At 32.5% G+C, this 17,448-nt stretch overlaps 1 protein-coding gene across 1 annotated transcript; it reads left to right on the top strand.

The window, feature by feature from the left end:
* The first annotated feature begins 14,010 nt into the window (after positions 1-14,010).
* Positions 14,011-14,481, top strand: LOC131643778 (zinc finger protein 1-like). The gene has a single exon (XM_058914101.1). The coding sequence runs from the start codon at positions 14,011-14,013 to the stop codon at positions 14,479-14,481; it is 471 nt and encodes a 156-aa protein (XP_058770084.1).
* The last annotated feature ends 2,967 nt before the right edge of the window (positions 14,482-17,448 follow it).

The following is a 17,448-nucleotide window of genomic DNA, read 5'->3' as shown; positions in this document are numbered from 1 at the left end:
ATTACAACCTCAATGAAAAACTGTCATTGACATCTCAAGTAATCTGACCCAACTGGTCTCTTGAAGAAACCACCTCAATGTCAAATAATCATTCACATCTCAAGGCTCCTAACTAAAACATTTAGTCCCTCAAGGAAAAAAACCTCAATAACAACCGTTATTGACATCTCAAGGAATCTGACCACAATTGGTCCCTGAAGGAAATTAACCTTACAAGGTTAAGATTACAAGATTTGTGTATACAAAAATGCTTATTGTTAAGCTAATTACACGGACTTTTAAGCATAAAAGATAACACTTTAAGAGATATAATATGAAAGCTTAGAGTGTCTCTCCTTTGTTGTCTCTGAAGATCTTCATTGTTTAGCTTCATATCTTCTTTCGTTCTTGATTTCTTCTATTCAAATTCATATATGCATTTTAGTAACATTCTTATTCACTAACTCAATAATATCATTGAGTAGAGTACAAATTTAGTACAAATTTTTGTTCTATGTGTGCTTCTTCTTCTTTGAGTCTTCTACCTTCTTCTGTGAGCAGCATTTTCTTTTTCATTTGTTATAACTCTTTCTTTCATGTGTGTGTATGTCTACATTGTTAACACACAGTTCTTTTATTGAATTCAATCTTCCAATTTCTCTTTAAATAGATAAAAAAATATATATCAGTTGGAGAAAATGGAGATTGATTATCCACACAACAAATAGTTGTTGGAGACATTAGCTAGAAGAGAGTAGATCGGCTGTAGCAGAGCTAGGATGAGACGTGTGAAGGGTAACGATACAGTGAACAATCCTTTATCTAATTTGCAGTGAGTTGATAAGATGTTGTCCTGTAGTCACGTGATAATGTACTTTAATAATATATCCACACTTCTATTTTGTGGTTGGAAAAAATTTAGGAACAATCCAAATATATATACAGAGGATCCTGACTCCAGATAGGATATGAATTGACTTAATTCTAAATTAGAACCACAAACCCTTTCAAATATAATACATATTATTTATTCAAATTTCATGAGTTCAAAGCATAAACATAAAACCATGCTATGTGCCAAACAACTTTCTTTTTCTTTGTATACAATTATAGAAAGGACTCAGTATTGGCTTGATATATGCATGGAGAGTCAATATCACATCAGGTGTTAACATTCAAGCATTTTTTGACAAAGATCCAAGCAACCAACAGTTTTTGGTTCTAATATGTATTCTTCTGCTTGGTTTTAAACCTTTATTAATTTGAGGTGATTTCCAAAATCTATCTGGAACATAGCAAGGGTTATATATTTTGGACATAAGAAGTAACACACCTTTTAAGTTGGCCCATTAGTTGTGTCCTTTTGGTAGATTTCGTACTCGAAAGTCGAAGCAGTGATATGAATGGGCTCATGTGTTTGCCACTGAACCAGCACATTTTTGTGTTAACATGGGAATGAATTTATGTATAAATAAAGTTATGTTATTCTATAGGCAGAAAATATTGAGAAATTTTAACAGAAGTGTATTTTGGCATCTAGTCATGGGATTAGCATCCTTTCAATCATGCATGCAGTGACGGCAACCAAATCACTATCGAAAAAACGACAGAAACATGTTGTGCACCTGACCTCAAACACTACTTGCACAATTTCAAGTGGCATATATTACAAATAGTATGCATCGCAGCAAGCTTATTATTTAAAACAACATAAGCTAGATATTATTCTTTTTAGATGAAACAACATAAGGTAGATACAAAATAGGCTTTCAAATTCAATACGTAAACCACAGGCTCTCGTACGTTCTTAGCCAAATACATATATGACACTAATAAGGCTCTCGTACGTTCTTAGCCAAATACATATATGACACTAATAAGCCGACTTATAAGTTCTCTGTTCAAATTTTACAAGGAAGGTGATGATTGAATATAGTTTAGTGGAGCATTTTAATATCTCTCTAGTTTTCAACTTCTAAATTTGTTTACAAATTTCTTGTGGAATTTTCAAGTTAATTGAGAATTTCACTAATTGTAACTTTTTATTTTGCTTCAGCAAATTGCACCCTAAAAATTAGGGAATTTTTTAACACACCATATACTTTTCTACTGCACGAAAATATATAAATATTTCTATCTATAGGAAATAAATTTTCGGAAGCATCATTAACCAGGAACTAGCTGGAAATGTATTTATGGGAGAGATCCATAGTTGTATCCCAACTGGTCTTAGCATAAATTTTAGATATCATGTAGAAATATTTTGGAAATGCATTTACGGTCTCTACCGTAGTTGTATATTCGGATATATTGACACAAATACGTGCACTCGTCTTTTCCTCATCCTCATTTCAGAAACACATTTTTAAACATAACCTCAAAACCTTCTCAAAATTCCACTTACTCTTTTGTGTCAAGGTTTTATCAACCACATACTGCTCTTCGACTGTCTCTCTTCAAACTTTCACTTGATTCACCAATCTTGTGATTCTTGTATGGTTTCCTTCTCCTCCATTTAAATAATTCTAGCTGTCTCTTGTGAGTTTGTAACCTTTTCCTCGTTGTGCGTAGTTCTTTGTGCATTTGTTGCACCTTTTATAAGTGGATTAACACCGTTCTTGATCACTTCAATAATTCTCCGCATAAAAAATTGGGAGGTTTGTAGGGATATGTTCATTGGAGATGAAAATCATTTTCTGCATACTAAGTGTTTGATCAAAGAACCATCCTCTTAATGTCAAATGTTGGATAAAACTCCAATCTAAAAAACAATGGTGAATAATGGAGAGATGGAGAGAATTAAGGTGAAAATATGACATTTTAACATTAATGACCCAACATGGGTATTTAAATCATTATACAAAACAATATAACTAACCAACTAATCAGAAAAACAAACTTCCCATAACTGTGGTGTAACCAGATATACGAAATCACCAAGGGTGTCTCAATATTTTGGAGGCCCTGTGTAGGTTAGTCATGGTTTAATCATGACAAAATAATTAAAGGCCCTAATTAACCTCATTTTAATAGTGGAAAATATTTATGAGGCCCTTTTTAGTTACAATTTAATCATAAAAAATTTGAGGCCCTGTGCGGTAGCCCGTTTTGCACGCCCTCAAAGACGGCCTGGAAATCACTATCTCAAAAATACAAAAATTAAAAGATGTGTAATATGCTACATATTTGGTTTAATCGATTACGCTAAATCTCTGCCTGATTTTGCATGTTACTGAGAGGGGGTGTAACCGGTTAACTTTGTTATAACCGATTACACTAACTTGAAGTATACTTTTCTTCGACAAAAATTAATTTGGACATATATTTGATTCATGAAACTAAAATTTCTCAATATTTATTGCCTATAGAATAAATTTATTTATCCATAAATTCATACGACTTAGCAAATAGAAGTAACTTTCGAACAATAATATATAGTTAACATTTCCATGTTAACAGCGCACAAACATTGTACTAGTTGAGTGGCAAACGGCGACGAGCTTATTCATATCATTTTTTCAGGTTGGAATTCTAGGGCTAACAGAAACTCGTATCCTACCAAAAGGACACAACTAATGGGCCAACTTAAAAGGTGTGTTACTTTTTAAGTCAAAATATATAACCTTTGCTATATTCCAAATATAATTTGGAAATTGCCTCAAATTAATAAAGGATTAAACCAAGTAGAAGAATACATAATAGAACACAAAATTGTTGGTTGCTTGGATCTTTGTCAAATAATGCTTGAATGTTAACACCTGATGTGATATTGATTCTCCATTCACTTATCAGCCAATACCGACTCCTTTCTAAATTGTATACAAAGAAAAAGAAAAACAAAGTTGTTTGGCACATAGCATGGCTTTATGTTTATGCTTTGAACTCATGAAATTTGAATAAATAATATGTATTATATTTGAAAGGGTTTGTGGTTCTAATTTAGAATTAAATCAATTCATATCCCATCTGGAGTCAGGATCCACTGTATATATATTTGGATTGTTCCTAAATTTTTTCCAACCACAAAATAAAAGCTTAGTTATTTTCCATTTTGTAGTTGTTTTGTTTGTTGTATTGGATGGTGTCAATGCAAACAAAAGGAAAAAGGGAAGATATTTGGTAGAAATTTGATGTTTTTAATTACTTGTTATTTATGTGTGGAATCATAAAGTAAGAATGAATTCTAACCAAACAATGTAAAGTTGGAATGAATTAATTGAAGTAAGGTTGTTGTTTTACACAAAGTAAGTAAGATTTGGTTTGGTAGTGCATCTTATACGGGTTAAAAATAGGCTAGATTAAGGGCTTGTTAAAATGTGTTTATGTTTTTAGTATTTAAAAATTATTTTGTAAATTGATTTAAAGCTTCTTTGAATCTTTTGGAAACCTCTTTTGGCTTTCATTTATTTTGGTTTGGATGCAAAACATATATGTCTCTTTGAATCTTTTAAGTGTTCGTATGGATCTTTTGAAGTTTTTCCGTTGAATTAAATTTCTCTCAAATCTAAAAGCATTTAATTTTTGATGTCAAAGAAACATGGGTTCGTTAGTTGGAACCTATAAGCTACCTCTTCATCATGTGTTTGTCGCCAAAAACCTTCTAAAGTCCTCTTGTTGTTTATATACAAAAGAAATTTTTTGAATTAAAAATGTTCCGCGAGGGAACTAGAATTGATCGGTGATCGTAGGTTATGGGCGACGACAGTGGACTTGAGCTTCTGGTGTGATGAGAGGGGATGACCGGTATGGTTAGACTCCAACTCCCAAGTTAGTATGAGAGTAAGATGAGTGAATAAAGTTTGGCGCGTTCTCTTCTTATATAGTAGAATGATTCTAACAACTTGCTAATCTTTGGGTATGAAATATGGAGATCCGTCTGATGGATTTTAGATTTAGACCACTTGCACTCTAAACTAGGATAACGTACCAGCTTTGTGAGTGACACTGTGGACCAATGTATTTTATGGGGCGTAACTGTTGGGCCTTATGGATGGCCCAAAACAAAAACTAAATAAGTAGATACATTCAGTAGTATAAAAGAAAATTAAATTAAAACTGAAAGCTAAAATAGAACATAAAATTAAATAATCCTAATATTCAATACATTTTCCTAATTTTTCCTTGTTGAAGTGATTAACAATTTCTTGCAACGACCCTATTTTGTTTGACAACTTTCATTGCAGTTTAATTTGTGGCAACAAAAACCACAAGTGGTAAAGTTTTATATCGTATTCAAGATGATTGTGTTAAATTCTACAACCCTAATAATGTAAATATATGAAGTTCTTTGTGAATTGGTCCATTGGATTGACTGCATTTTTGCAAAACAATAACATAAAGAAGTGTTCAAAGTGTTCAAGTTGATCTAGCTTGCTTAAGCTGTATGGAACTATAGAAGGGACACATGCTGCACATGATGTCTTAACATATGGTACGACATTAAGGTCTTTCCTCAATAGGCCAGACTACTACGTTTTGGAGTATGCTATATAGAAGATTTGTTAAATATTATATTGTTATTGATTTAACAGCATGATTAGGTGCTTTATTTGACAGTTGGATGAAGATTAATTCATATTTAAATTGAAATAAATTATATCTTGTTGGAGATATTTAAAGAATAAATAATATCCAACAGATTCTGCATCAATTCTAATCGAAATCAAATCAAATATCCATGAAGAAAAGCCCAGAAGAATTATGCTATATAAGGAGTTATAAAGTTTAGGGTTCAAAAGAGTAATTGTTTCTTTTATGTACACCACTATGTTTTAGTAACTTGGCATAATAGATTTTTCTAGTTGAGTTGTAAGATTTAACATCACTAGGATTTAGTGTTTGAAAAGTTCAAACACTTGGGTTAGTGTTTTAGAGAAAGTGAGAGGGGTTCTCATATTTAGGAGGAGCTTTAAATAGAAAGTCATTGGGTAGTGTTAGAAAAGGCATAGGACATCATTGAGTAGTCTATGAAAGGCGAGAGCAACAACGAAATCATTGATCCCGAACCACAAGGCAGAGAGATATCACATCTCCACACAAACTTGAGTCATTTCATTTATAAATTTAATATTCTACTCATTCATAAACAATAGGGAGATTTAACCACTTACATTTAAATCCAACCATTGTTATTTTCTTTTTAAAACGTTTAAATTTAAGTATACTTATGTTAATAATGGTGTATTAGCTAAAGATTCACGTATTACAATCACCAAACTTAATCTATTAAGACCGTGCTTTCTAAAATCAACACACCTTCTCTTGTAAAATAATAACATGATATTATTTAGATTGTTTTGCAATGAAATTAAATTTATCTTTTTGGCTGTGAGCATTTCGAATTTCGATACAAACAAAACAAAAATAAATAATATTACCCCAAAAAAAAAAACTAATTCTTCAATTCGGATAAATTGACCATTTATTTCAGTTTTTTAAAAAAAAAAAATTCATAATATTATATAATTTTGTTAAAAAAATTATAAAGATTTTTTTAAATTTAAATAAAAAATGATTTAAATAGTTATTCTTAATATATTATTTTAATTATTTTATCTTTTTGTTATAAGTTTTTTTTGAATATTAAAATTTCAAAAAATCACTTAAATTTAAAATTATTTTAAATAGTTTTTTTGATAAAAATTAAAAAAAATATGATTTCAATTATATTTAAATTTTAAATAATATATATTTATGTTATATGATGTCAAAACCAATTTTTTAATTTATAAGAAACAAATTAATTTTTTATATTTTAATTTTTTTTATACAAATCATTTTTTAATATAAAAACAAATCTATTTTATGAAATCTAAAACAAACGAGCCTCAAATCACATTAGCAGAATAAAATAAAATTAGTGATTAATTTTTATGATTGAATTACAATTTTGAACTATTAATTTAAAAAAAAAATTTGACATTTTATCTCAACACTTTTAAACTAGTCATTAATAAGTATTAGGATAAATAAATAAGCCAATACCTCATCAATTATTGTATTGTAGCGAATCTTCAAAAGATCACAATTGGTTCATCATTTCATCCCATTAAAAATTTATAAAGTTTTATATGTGAAAAATATCCTAATTTCTAACTATAAAGTTTTCTCACAATTACTTATTACGACTCTTGGGAACTTCTTAGAGCTTTGCATTATTAATGATAAAATAAAGATTGCATTATTTATTTAGACATTTTCTAATATTGAGCACATAATTTACTTTTTAATGTGCCCTGTTTCCCCATTGTGCCTACAAACAACAAAATAAAGTCCATATTTTGTCTTGGATAGATCCAACATTTAGTGCACTGTTGTGCCAAGATATGCATGTAAGTTGTTCCCACACAAACTTGATCTTCTCCATACAATATTTGTGGCTCATAAGTCATCAAGTTCAATTAATAATGCAGTAATCTCAAACTGTTTGACGGTTGTTTAGGATCCAATACAGGATCATATATCATTTTTTTTAATGAAGTCTCATTTATTGATAATTAAAAAAAATTAAATAAAGAAAAAATAGCAAAAATGAATTAATTTAAATATTAACAAACTTTATTTTTAATCCAAAAACATTTAAATGAGATGATAGAATTCTTTTTCAATTTATACAAAGTTATTGGGTTTAATCCAACCCTAGACATACAGGCTATATACTTCAAATAGATTAAATGTTTCCTGGTTGAGAAATGAGTTCAATTTACGGAATATTGATAAACTTAATATTAATTTTAAGCAAATAAAAATGATTATAAATCATTTAGACAATCAATAATTTTATCAAAACTAATATAAACTACTAAAAAATAAATTTTAAGCTTGTAAAAAAGTAACAATTATTAATTAGATTATGTATTTATGTTCATATTTTCAAAGTCCCCTCATACCTGGCATTTTATTGGGCTTAGTGTAAAAAGGTAGGCGGTCCTTAATCAGATCAAAATGATCGAATGTCATATTAGAATTAGAGACTGACCTAATTCATCTTTTTAAAACCGACTTGTACGTAGAAATGGAAGGCAGACCCAAACCCGCGGGGCCCACCCGCACCCGAACCCGAGTTAACGGGTGAAAACTTGAATTGACTGGGTTTGAGTTCGGGTGTCACCCGATATTTCGGGTGCGAGTTTGGGTAGTGTGAAACTCACACCAAAAACTCGAAATCACACCAGCTTATATATATAATATAATATATGTATATATATATATATATATTATATATATATATATATATATATATATATATATATATATATATATATATATTATATTGTGGAAAGTCGTAAGAAAATTGTAGGAAAAATGTATTTTATGTATTTTGTTACGGATTCGGGTTTGGGTGAAAAAATCCGAATCCAACGGGTGTGGACCTGGGTGTTATTTTACCACCCGAATAACCTTTGGGTTCGGGTTTGTGTGCCACCCGATATTTCGGTTGCAAGTTTAGGTAGTGTGAAACCCGCACCCGACCCGTTGTCATCCCTACTTGTAAGATGAGAGATAACACTCTAAATAAAACATTTTAAAGCTCTATCTCTAACTAATGCGGGATTTGTGATCTTTTCAATATATATTTTGGAGTTATTGTTTAAATTGATATAAGGTTATGGGGGGCTGTTAATCTAATTTAAATATTAAATATTTAGAAAGTTCTTTTCCGAAACCAAATTAGTTTATGATGTATTAAAATGGGGTTTCGATGTGGTGGAGTGTGCTTCCAACGTGACAGAGCAGGGTGAACTTGGAAAAATATCACTCCAACTCCTAAGGTGGTGGTTGGAATCTCAATCTCGTACTTATACTTATGGTCGTTTTTTTATGTTGTAAGTAATTCTAAGACGCACAACTCTCGCCCCCAAAACTAGAACATGATGGAAGACAATTCAGCCATGTGGATGGACCGAGAAATTTTAGATGGTGTATCCATCTTCGCTGGTAAGGTAAGTTTGTATTATTCTTTCACCGAGGTGGGTTACTCTTCTGACTAGGGAGTTATTTCCCCTGAAGGAAAAAAATGTGCCAAAAGTATGAGGGGTAGTTCATCCCTCTTCAGGAACTTTTGTTTTTTTATAAGTTTACGCCTTCTTTTCAATGACTTTGAGGTGGTTGTTCTAAATCATCTAAGAAATTCTCCCACATAACTGCATTTGGAGAGCTAGGTTTATGTCAAAGTATTCTAGTATTGGTGTTATACAAGAAAAGTGTGTCGACCTTGACACCTATTTTTGAACTTTTTAATGTTCAACATTGTTTTACGAAATTCTCATGAGATTAAGGTTGTTCTTCCTTAGGCAAGGCCATAAGATATTTGAGGTATACTCCAATAGTCTGGAAATTTTCAAAGACTGGTACTACCTGGTTACCCCCTTACCAAGATGACCCATGCGAGCATGTGTGATGTTTAATTTGGGGTGCTACTAGAGAAGAGAAACATGCCATCTTTGGCGACTAACGTAGGCGTTTTCTTACTTTCTTTACTAAGTTCTCGGTGGTTTTTTCCCATACCCACTTGATTTATTTCTTTTAGATAATATCAAGTTTTACCAAATGATATTTCGAGTGAAGAAAATACCTATGGTTACCCTTAGACACGGGGAAACCACTCATACGCCAACTACGATAAGATTTCCAACTACGGGGTCCCCCTCTGACAAAAACTTCTGACGCCTGTATAAAAGTTGGAAAGACTTGGTCCCTAGGGATGCCCAACCTCGACCCCGGGCATAATTTGGTAGCTACATATGGCCAACCCTGGTCCCTAGATAGCTAGTGAGCTTCAATATTTTACTTTTGAAGAATACTATGCTTATTTCTCGAGCTAGGTTGAAGATGTTTGTCAAGAAGAGATGGGAGAAATGACGTATCAAATGCATTAGGAGACGGGTGTCCTAGCATTTGGTGTCAACAAAAGGGGAGATGTCTTCTTGACTTAACGTCTTCAATGAGAGAAAGAGGCACTCACAAAGCGCGTTGGTGCTCTTACTATCGAGTGGACAAGTTTTAGGTATCCACCTTTATTGGCTTAATAGGTCCATCCATTGGCTCTAGAGATAAAGAAGAAGGATGTTTCCCTATGATCTACTTAGAGGGAACTATCCACAACTAAGGTCGTCCTTGCCAAGGAGACTCGAGCATTGGATACCTCCCACAAAACAGTAAAGGAAATTGATACTTCTTTGAATGAAGCTCGAAAAGGTTAGAAAAGACTCAAGATGACCTTTAGAAGATGCATTTTGAATACCTTGACATGTCCAAGGAGTATGTAAGCCGATGAAAGACATTTACTCCATTCTACATGTTTCTTTTGAAAATGCATTGAAGAAGATGGAATTTTTTCCTCATGAGGTGAAAATATCAAGGAAACAGATTCGTCTTTAGCAAGATATAGTGAATGATAGACCATTTACTGTTGAGTCAAACTAGTAGATTTTTTTCCGGGGTGTTCTTGCTTGATGTAAAACTTATTGTTGAATGAATGGATATTCTCTCTTATTTCCATTATTTAGTTCCTCCTTCTTTATTTGGTTATGGTTGTTGCTACATGTTACATGTTTTTCCTTGAGTCCCGACTTCGCTTCTATGCGAATTGGGTGTCATCCTATGTCATGTTCGGAAGTTTTATTGAACTTCTATGAGGAATGGGCTTGGCCAATAGTCTACTCCTTTTCCTTGTCACTAATTTTAAACTCAGTTTGAGTCTGACTTAGAGGGGACTCTCCTTATGCACTATAGAGTAGTGCACCTCGATCGCCATCTTTTTCGTGGTGTGTTGTCTTTTTTCCTGTTACTTTTGCAATAAGTTTTTTATTACTTTAGTAGTACACCTATGGTGTTTATGACTACATCCCTTATTCATGCATATTTTTTGTGATCATAAAGAAGAAGTTCTCTCTTTGTCTCTCTAAAAACAACATCCCTCTAAAAATGGCTAAGAAACCATAAAATGGCATAGATTTTGAGACAAAATTTTACATATTACAAATGCCTCACGTCCCCTCAACCTCCATACATTTAAGGTTACCTCAAATCCTTCAAAAAATATTTTGACAAACACCTTCCTTTCCCTCTGGAACTCCTCACATTCACAACACAATGGAACTACAATAATTCTTGAGCTTTCTTAAAGCATGATCAACCCTATGTGTGTTGCCACCCTTGTCGGACCCCAAATATGTGAGTGAACATACTCAAACAGTCTACTAAAATTATGCATATCACTCCCAAACTTCCATATCTATTGTTTACTTAGTATGAAATAGTCACTGAATTCTAATTTGTTTAATTTCTCACTTCCTAGAAAATATTGTTTAGCTAGCTTAACCATATTTTTTTCACTAACACACCCTTATATCAAATACCATAGTTTTGTTTTATCACGAAATTCTTAACTAAACAATGATGAATTACCAATAACAAAGGAACCGTCCAAAATATACAAATCTCATATTTTAGACCTTTTAGCAATTATTAGTGTACCACACAGAATTTTCAAGATTCCTTGATCAATTATACTAAAAATTCCCTAAATCATAAAACATGATTATAAGCAAAAAAATACCGCTTAAGTTCAGGAAGATGCCTCACGTTGCATGAAAGAAACTCATAACTATCAAACATCTTGGGCTGAATCATCCCAATACCATGAACCTTACAAGTCAAATAACTCCACCTTAATATAGCTCCAAAATATCAAAGGTTTCATTCCTTGGACACATTCAAAGTCCATTACAAACCCCTTTTCTATCTCCAAACTCAATACCACTAGAGCACAATCACTTCTAGAATCATCCTCATCAAAAGCAATGACAATCTTAATAGAATCACCCTTGATCTGGTCTCAGGATAATCCTTCTTGAAGTGTTCAATTTTATGAAAAACAAGGCTCATATACTTTAAGTTGTCAAATCCCTTGGACTTGGACTTAAACATAGATTTCTACCCATAGTTGTTTCCTTAATCTCACTTATCCCTCTTGAAACTTTCAAGTCTTCTGCACCATCATCAACCTTTAACTTTTTAATATTGGTTAAATTCTTGGTTCTTGTAGATGATTTGGCCTCCTCCAGGGTGATTGTGCCTTCTTTCCCACAAAGAAGGACATCCTTAAGATTTTCAAAAGATTTAGGCGATGAGCTCAATAAGACTATAGTCTTGTCCTCATCATCAAGTTTCATCTTAATATTTTGCAAGTCACTAAAGCGTTATGAAATTTTGTCATTTTCTACCATCTGAAATGAATAGAGTTATTGTTTCAAACATAACCTATGAGCTAAGGAATTTGTCACATACAATGATTCAAGCTTTACCCGCATTTCTAATATGGACTTCTCCCTTGCAACATCCTTTTATATTTTTTCTCTGAGGCACAAGAAAAAGGCACCATTGACCTTATCCATCATCTCGACCTTCTTTGTTTGTTGTAGGCTTAGCACCACGAAAGTTATATCTTTCAATGTTTCTTTTCAATTTTGTCGAATCAATACTGCTTGCATGTTTACTTTTCACAACCCCAAATCGTTTCCGCAAAACTTCTCCATAGCCTATTTAAAATCCATGATGTTCTCTTGTAAACTTAATCCATGATGTTCATTTGTTGTGAAATATTGATTATGAAACAGGCCAAAAAATATGATACGTAGGACAAAAAACACAAGAAACCACATTAGACATCTTCAAACAAAATTAATATAGCGACTAATATTAAATCAAAACCACAATAACAGTAACTAGATTAAATATGACAATCAACACACCGAAAAATTATTTAGCCAATTCGATTCAAAATTATCTACTCTAAAGGAGAAAACATATCCTCGACTCACTACCAATCAAGTGTCTGAAACAAGACATTATAAATAAATTACAAAAAATAAAAATAAATCTCCAAATTCACAAGAACATTTTCTATATTCTACCAAATTTGTGACTCAAAATCTCATCCTCTCAATACAAGAATCACATAAGCTCGTGATTTTTAGAAGTGTTTCTCAACCCTTAGATAATCTCAAAAGAATATTGAACTATTTGAACCATAAACCAACAAGATGTTCTTTCCATGTCTCTCTAAACTTCTCTCTAAAATAATTTCCCGCTAAAAATGGTAGGAAAAACCTTAAATATAACCCATGTTTCGAGACAAAATACGTTACGTCCTCATTCAAATGTCTTGTGTTTGAAACAAATTCAAAATAGTTCGAAAAAGCTTTGCACAATTTTGGAGAAGAATATAATCGTACAAATTTTAGTATTATTTAGGAAGTTGCACATGTTTCTTATATAGGTACTTTGAGTATAAAAGGCAATCTAACGAACTCTAAAATTTTATTTGGGAATTTAGATGGGAGCCTTAAAAAAGAGAAGAATTGAGTGAAAAAAATAAAAAAAAATTAGATGGAGAGTGCTTTGATAGATTTATCGAAGGAAGATTTTGGAGGGTTTTAGTGGGCTTGGACAAATTGTTAAAATATAACTTTTGTTATTATAATATTTCAAATATTAAAAATATGTTAATAATAAACAATTTTTTTTATCATTTTAAATAAAATCTTTTTTTAAAAAATATTAGAGTCTTTTTAATATTTAAAAAAAATATTTTTCGAAATTCTCTTCATTTTCCCTCCAAACATCCAAACAAAACCTAACAGTATACGACATTTTAAACACTTCAGAGTTTATCCTATCTCCACGAGTTAACGACATCAATAACCTAATTATTAAGATGACAAGTGTTAAAACCACAAGAAAAATAGAAATCTGAAGCCATAAATTAACACCACCATATGACAACAATAGCACTGTCCCAAATCTCCTCTCAAATATATATGCGAAAAACTTAGTGGAAACACATTACATGTCGCAGTGCTGACATAAAATCACTAAATAATATTATTTAGCCCCCACACTCAATCATTGTACTCCCTTTCTTTTCACCAATCCCTATTTAAGAACAAACATTTCTACTGATATTTCCATGCCCTCTACCACAAAACAAGTCTCACAAAACCACCCCAATCTTTTTGAATCGTTACTATGACCTTTCTTAGGCATAGCAAAGACAGTGATATAGGAGAATGGTTGAGTTTAGGATTCAAACAAGAGATGTCTCTTCAAGATTCTATATCATCAAAGCCTCTTTACAACAAGGTATTCTCATGCAAATTCTGCATGAGAAAGTTCTACAGTTCACAAGCCTTAGGGGGTCACCAGAATGCACACAAAAGGGAAAGAGAAGCAGCTAGAAGTTACCAATTATCTCATAGGATGATGCCATCATCTTCATCAATGGAACTTGGTTATTCTAAATCTTTGACAGCAAGGCCACTAGGAATCAAATCTCACTCTCTCGTGCACAAACCAAACAGAGAAACAGCTTCTACTGTGGCATGGACACCACTTGTTATTGAACAAGGGGTGAATTTTGTATGGCATGGAAGCTTTCGAATGAGCTTACCAAAGGAAGAATCACATATCCAAAAGCTTGACTTAGAACTTAGGCTTTGATTTAATGAATTTTGTTTTCAGTTTTCTTATGCTATATCTTGCTAGTAAGGTTTTATAATTGGTTGCGACAATGATTTTAAATTGTTGCCTCTTGCAACCCACAATTTGCAAAGGCAATTTCAACTCAATTGAGTACAGTCGCATTTTGGTGCAATATAAAAATTTGCAACGGAAATATATCTACAACCACAATTTAAAATTATAGAATTGTTATATCACCATCCTTAAATATATAATAAGTTACATTTAAATATAATATGTTGTAAAATTAAGAATTTAAATACACAAAAATATAATATATAAGATACACTACTAAGCAAATTAAATTTAGAGAGGGTCATTTTTCATCACTAATACAGTAATATTCCGTGAAGAATCAATTTAGTTGACAGTGATATATATATATATATATATATATATATATATATATATATATATATATATATATATATATATATATATATATATACTACTCCGGTCTGATTTATAAAAAAAAAATAAGTTTTACACTTATTAAGAATCATAGTTAAATGCATTTAATTTTCTTGATTTCATGTAAAAGACATAATATAATTACTAATATACCCTTAATTAAATTGTCATCCACTAACAATTTTAAGTAATTAATGCAGAGGTAATTTTGAAATAAAAGCATTAAATGCACCTAGATTTGTTAACTTTTGCTTATATTTAAAGTTAAAAAATTTAGGTGTGGAATCATATGGAATGACGCCTAGGTGTGGAACCCCTAAACATGGTTATTGGGGTAATTTTCTTGAAATATGAGTTAATTATGTATATTTTTTTTAAAAATTTGATTATTAAAAAAAAATTCCACATGTCACGTATCTGTTCAGGAACAGGACAAAAACTGGATATTAAAATCCCATAATTCTCAAGGTCGGGTCCTTAAGTCGGATGTACCGAGTAGTACTAAGGAGTAGTAGAAGTAGTCGAGCTGCTGCTAAAATCTCAAGAAGTTGAAAGCCGGGATGACACCTCGGAGTTATCAAGACCGGCTCAGGAACAGAGGGATCAATGATCATAAGACATTACGAGTCATAGATGGAGTCGGTTATACATGGTTAATGAAGACGTTTCAAGCACTTATGGACGGTTACAAGCGTTGCAAAGCTGATTAATAGTCATTAGACCGTGAACTTCACTGTAAATAGGGCTCTCGATTGAGGGATAAAAAAGACGCGTTCTATCTTGAAGTGTTATGCAAGAACAAATATGCATATACGAAACAAACTTGTTTTCTTCAAAATAAAAGGATTTTGCATATGCATCTCTGAATCACCCTCATAATTTAAATCAAGGGGGTTTTCGGAGATTCATCTCCAAAAATGTTTTAAGTATATATGACGCTGACAAAATCCCTCATACTTCATTTTCATTCAACTCATCTTCATCTCTGAATCCTTCACTTTGAGCAACTTATTGAAGTAAGTTTTTGTGATACTTTGAAGGAGTAAATGTTTCTGAAGCAATATTCTACTCATTTCATCACGTTTTCAAAAGCTTCAATTAATGCAGGGATAATTTTGAAATAAAAGCATTAAATGCACCTAGATTTGTTAACTTTTGCTTATATTTAAAGTTAAAAAATTTAGTAACGAGAAGTGAGTGCTCTGCTAGGTTTTTTCTGCGTTCATGTTTACATCAATTACAGTGCTGCCGGCGCCACCGCCGGAACCACCTAAGGCTGTGGATGGAGAGATGCGAGATAAGGGGGGATCGGAGACACAAATAAATCAGAAGACCAATACTATATCCTATAAGAATATTATAACGGGGGAGGGCTCTGAAGCTGCAGTAGATTTGTTAAATGACGAGGATGAGGTGAATCATGAGGAAGATTACTCTGCTGAAATAGAAGACATGATTAATGGAATCAGAGTTAGAGAGTTACAAAGTGGTGGATATGACTGTCCTCAAATAGTTTTATCCAAATATGAAGAAAACAAAATTCAACGTCCATGGCGAAGGGGAGTCATCGTGAAGCTTTTAGGCAGAAGGATTGGTTACAAGGCTTTGGAGAACCGTCTGAAGCAGATGTGGGTGAGGAAAGGCATCATTAATATAATAGATCTTGGACATGACTATTATTTGGTTGCTTTCACTCATGAAGAGGACAAGAATGCAGCGCTATCTGATGGTCCATGGTTTATCTATGACCATTACCTGATAGTCAAAGAATGGTCTCCAGAGTTTCATCCTGAGAGTGAGACAATTGTTAACGTTGCAGTTTAGATTAGGATATCAAATTTGCCGACTGAATACCATGATCCGAAACTTTTGCATGTTATTGGTAATTTGGCAGGACGGACGATAAAAGTTGATAAGAATACGCTTCAAAGGGAACGAGGAAAATATGCTAGAATTTGTGTGGAAGTTAACATATCAAAACCTCTTTTAGCTATGTTCTCCATCCGTGAGAGGAAATATAGAATTGAGTATGAAGGATTACATATGTTATGTCTCAGCTGTGGAAATTTTGGGCACTATAAGGAGGGATGTTATAATAAAGAAATAAATGATAAGGAGAAGGGGAAGGATGAGATGGGGAAAGGGAAGGCTGCAGCCATGAGTTCCAGCAATAATAGGGAAGCAATTGCAGAAGGGGCGCGAAGGGTGACGGTCCTTGGCAAGTTGTTCAGAATAAGAGATTGATCAGGAAGCAACCGGAGTTAAAGAAGAAACAACCGCCGATCAGTAACGGCAGTGGGAAGGCTGGTTCAAGATTCACTGCGTTGATGGGTGACGTGGCAGAAATGAGTGGAACAAAAAAGGACAACATTGATTCTCATATCTCTTTTATGGAAATTAATGATGAGGCAATTATTGGAGGAGGAGTGATGGGAACTATAAAGGAAACAGTATTAGCAGATAGTAATGATGTTGGGGACAAAGGTAATCATGAGGAACAGATTGTGTCAGTGGAAATGTTGGAAAATAATGAGG

Source organism: Vicia villosa, linkage group LG1 (genome assembly GCF_029867415.1).
Source record: "Vicia villosa cultivar HV-30 ecotype Madison, WI linkage group LG1, Vvil1.0, whole genome shotgun sequence".
Classification (NCBI taxonomy): Eukaryota; Viridiplantae; Streptophyta; class Magnoliopsida; order Fabales; family Fabaceae; genus Vicia; species Vicia villosa.
The sequence above is the reverse complement of the archived record's forward strand: the minus strand, read 5'-3'. Positions and strand labels throughout refer to the sequence as shown.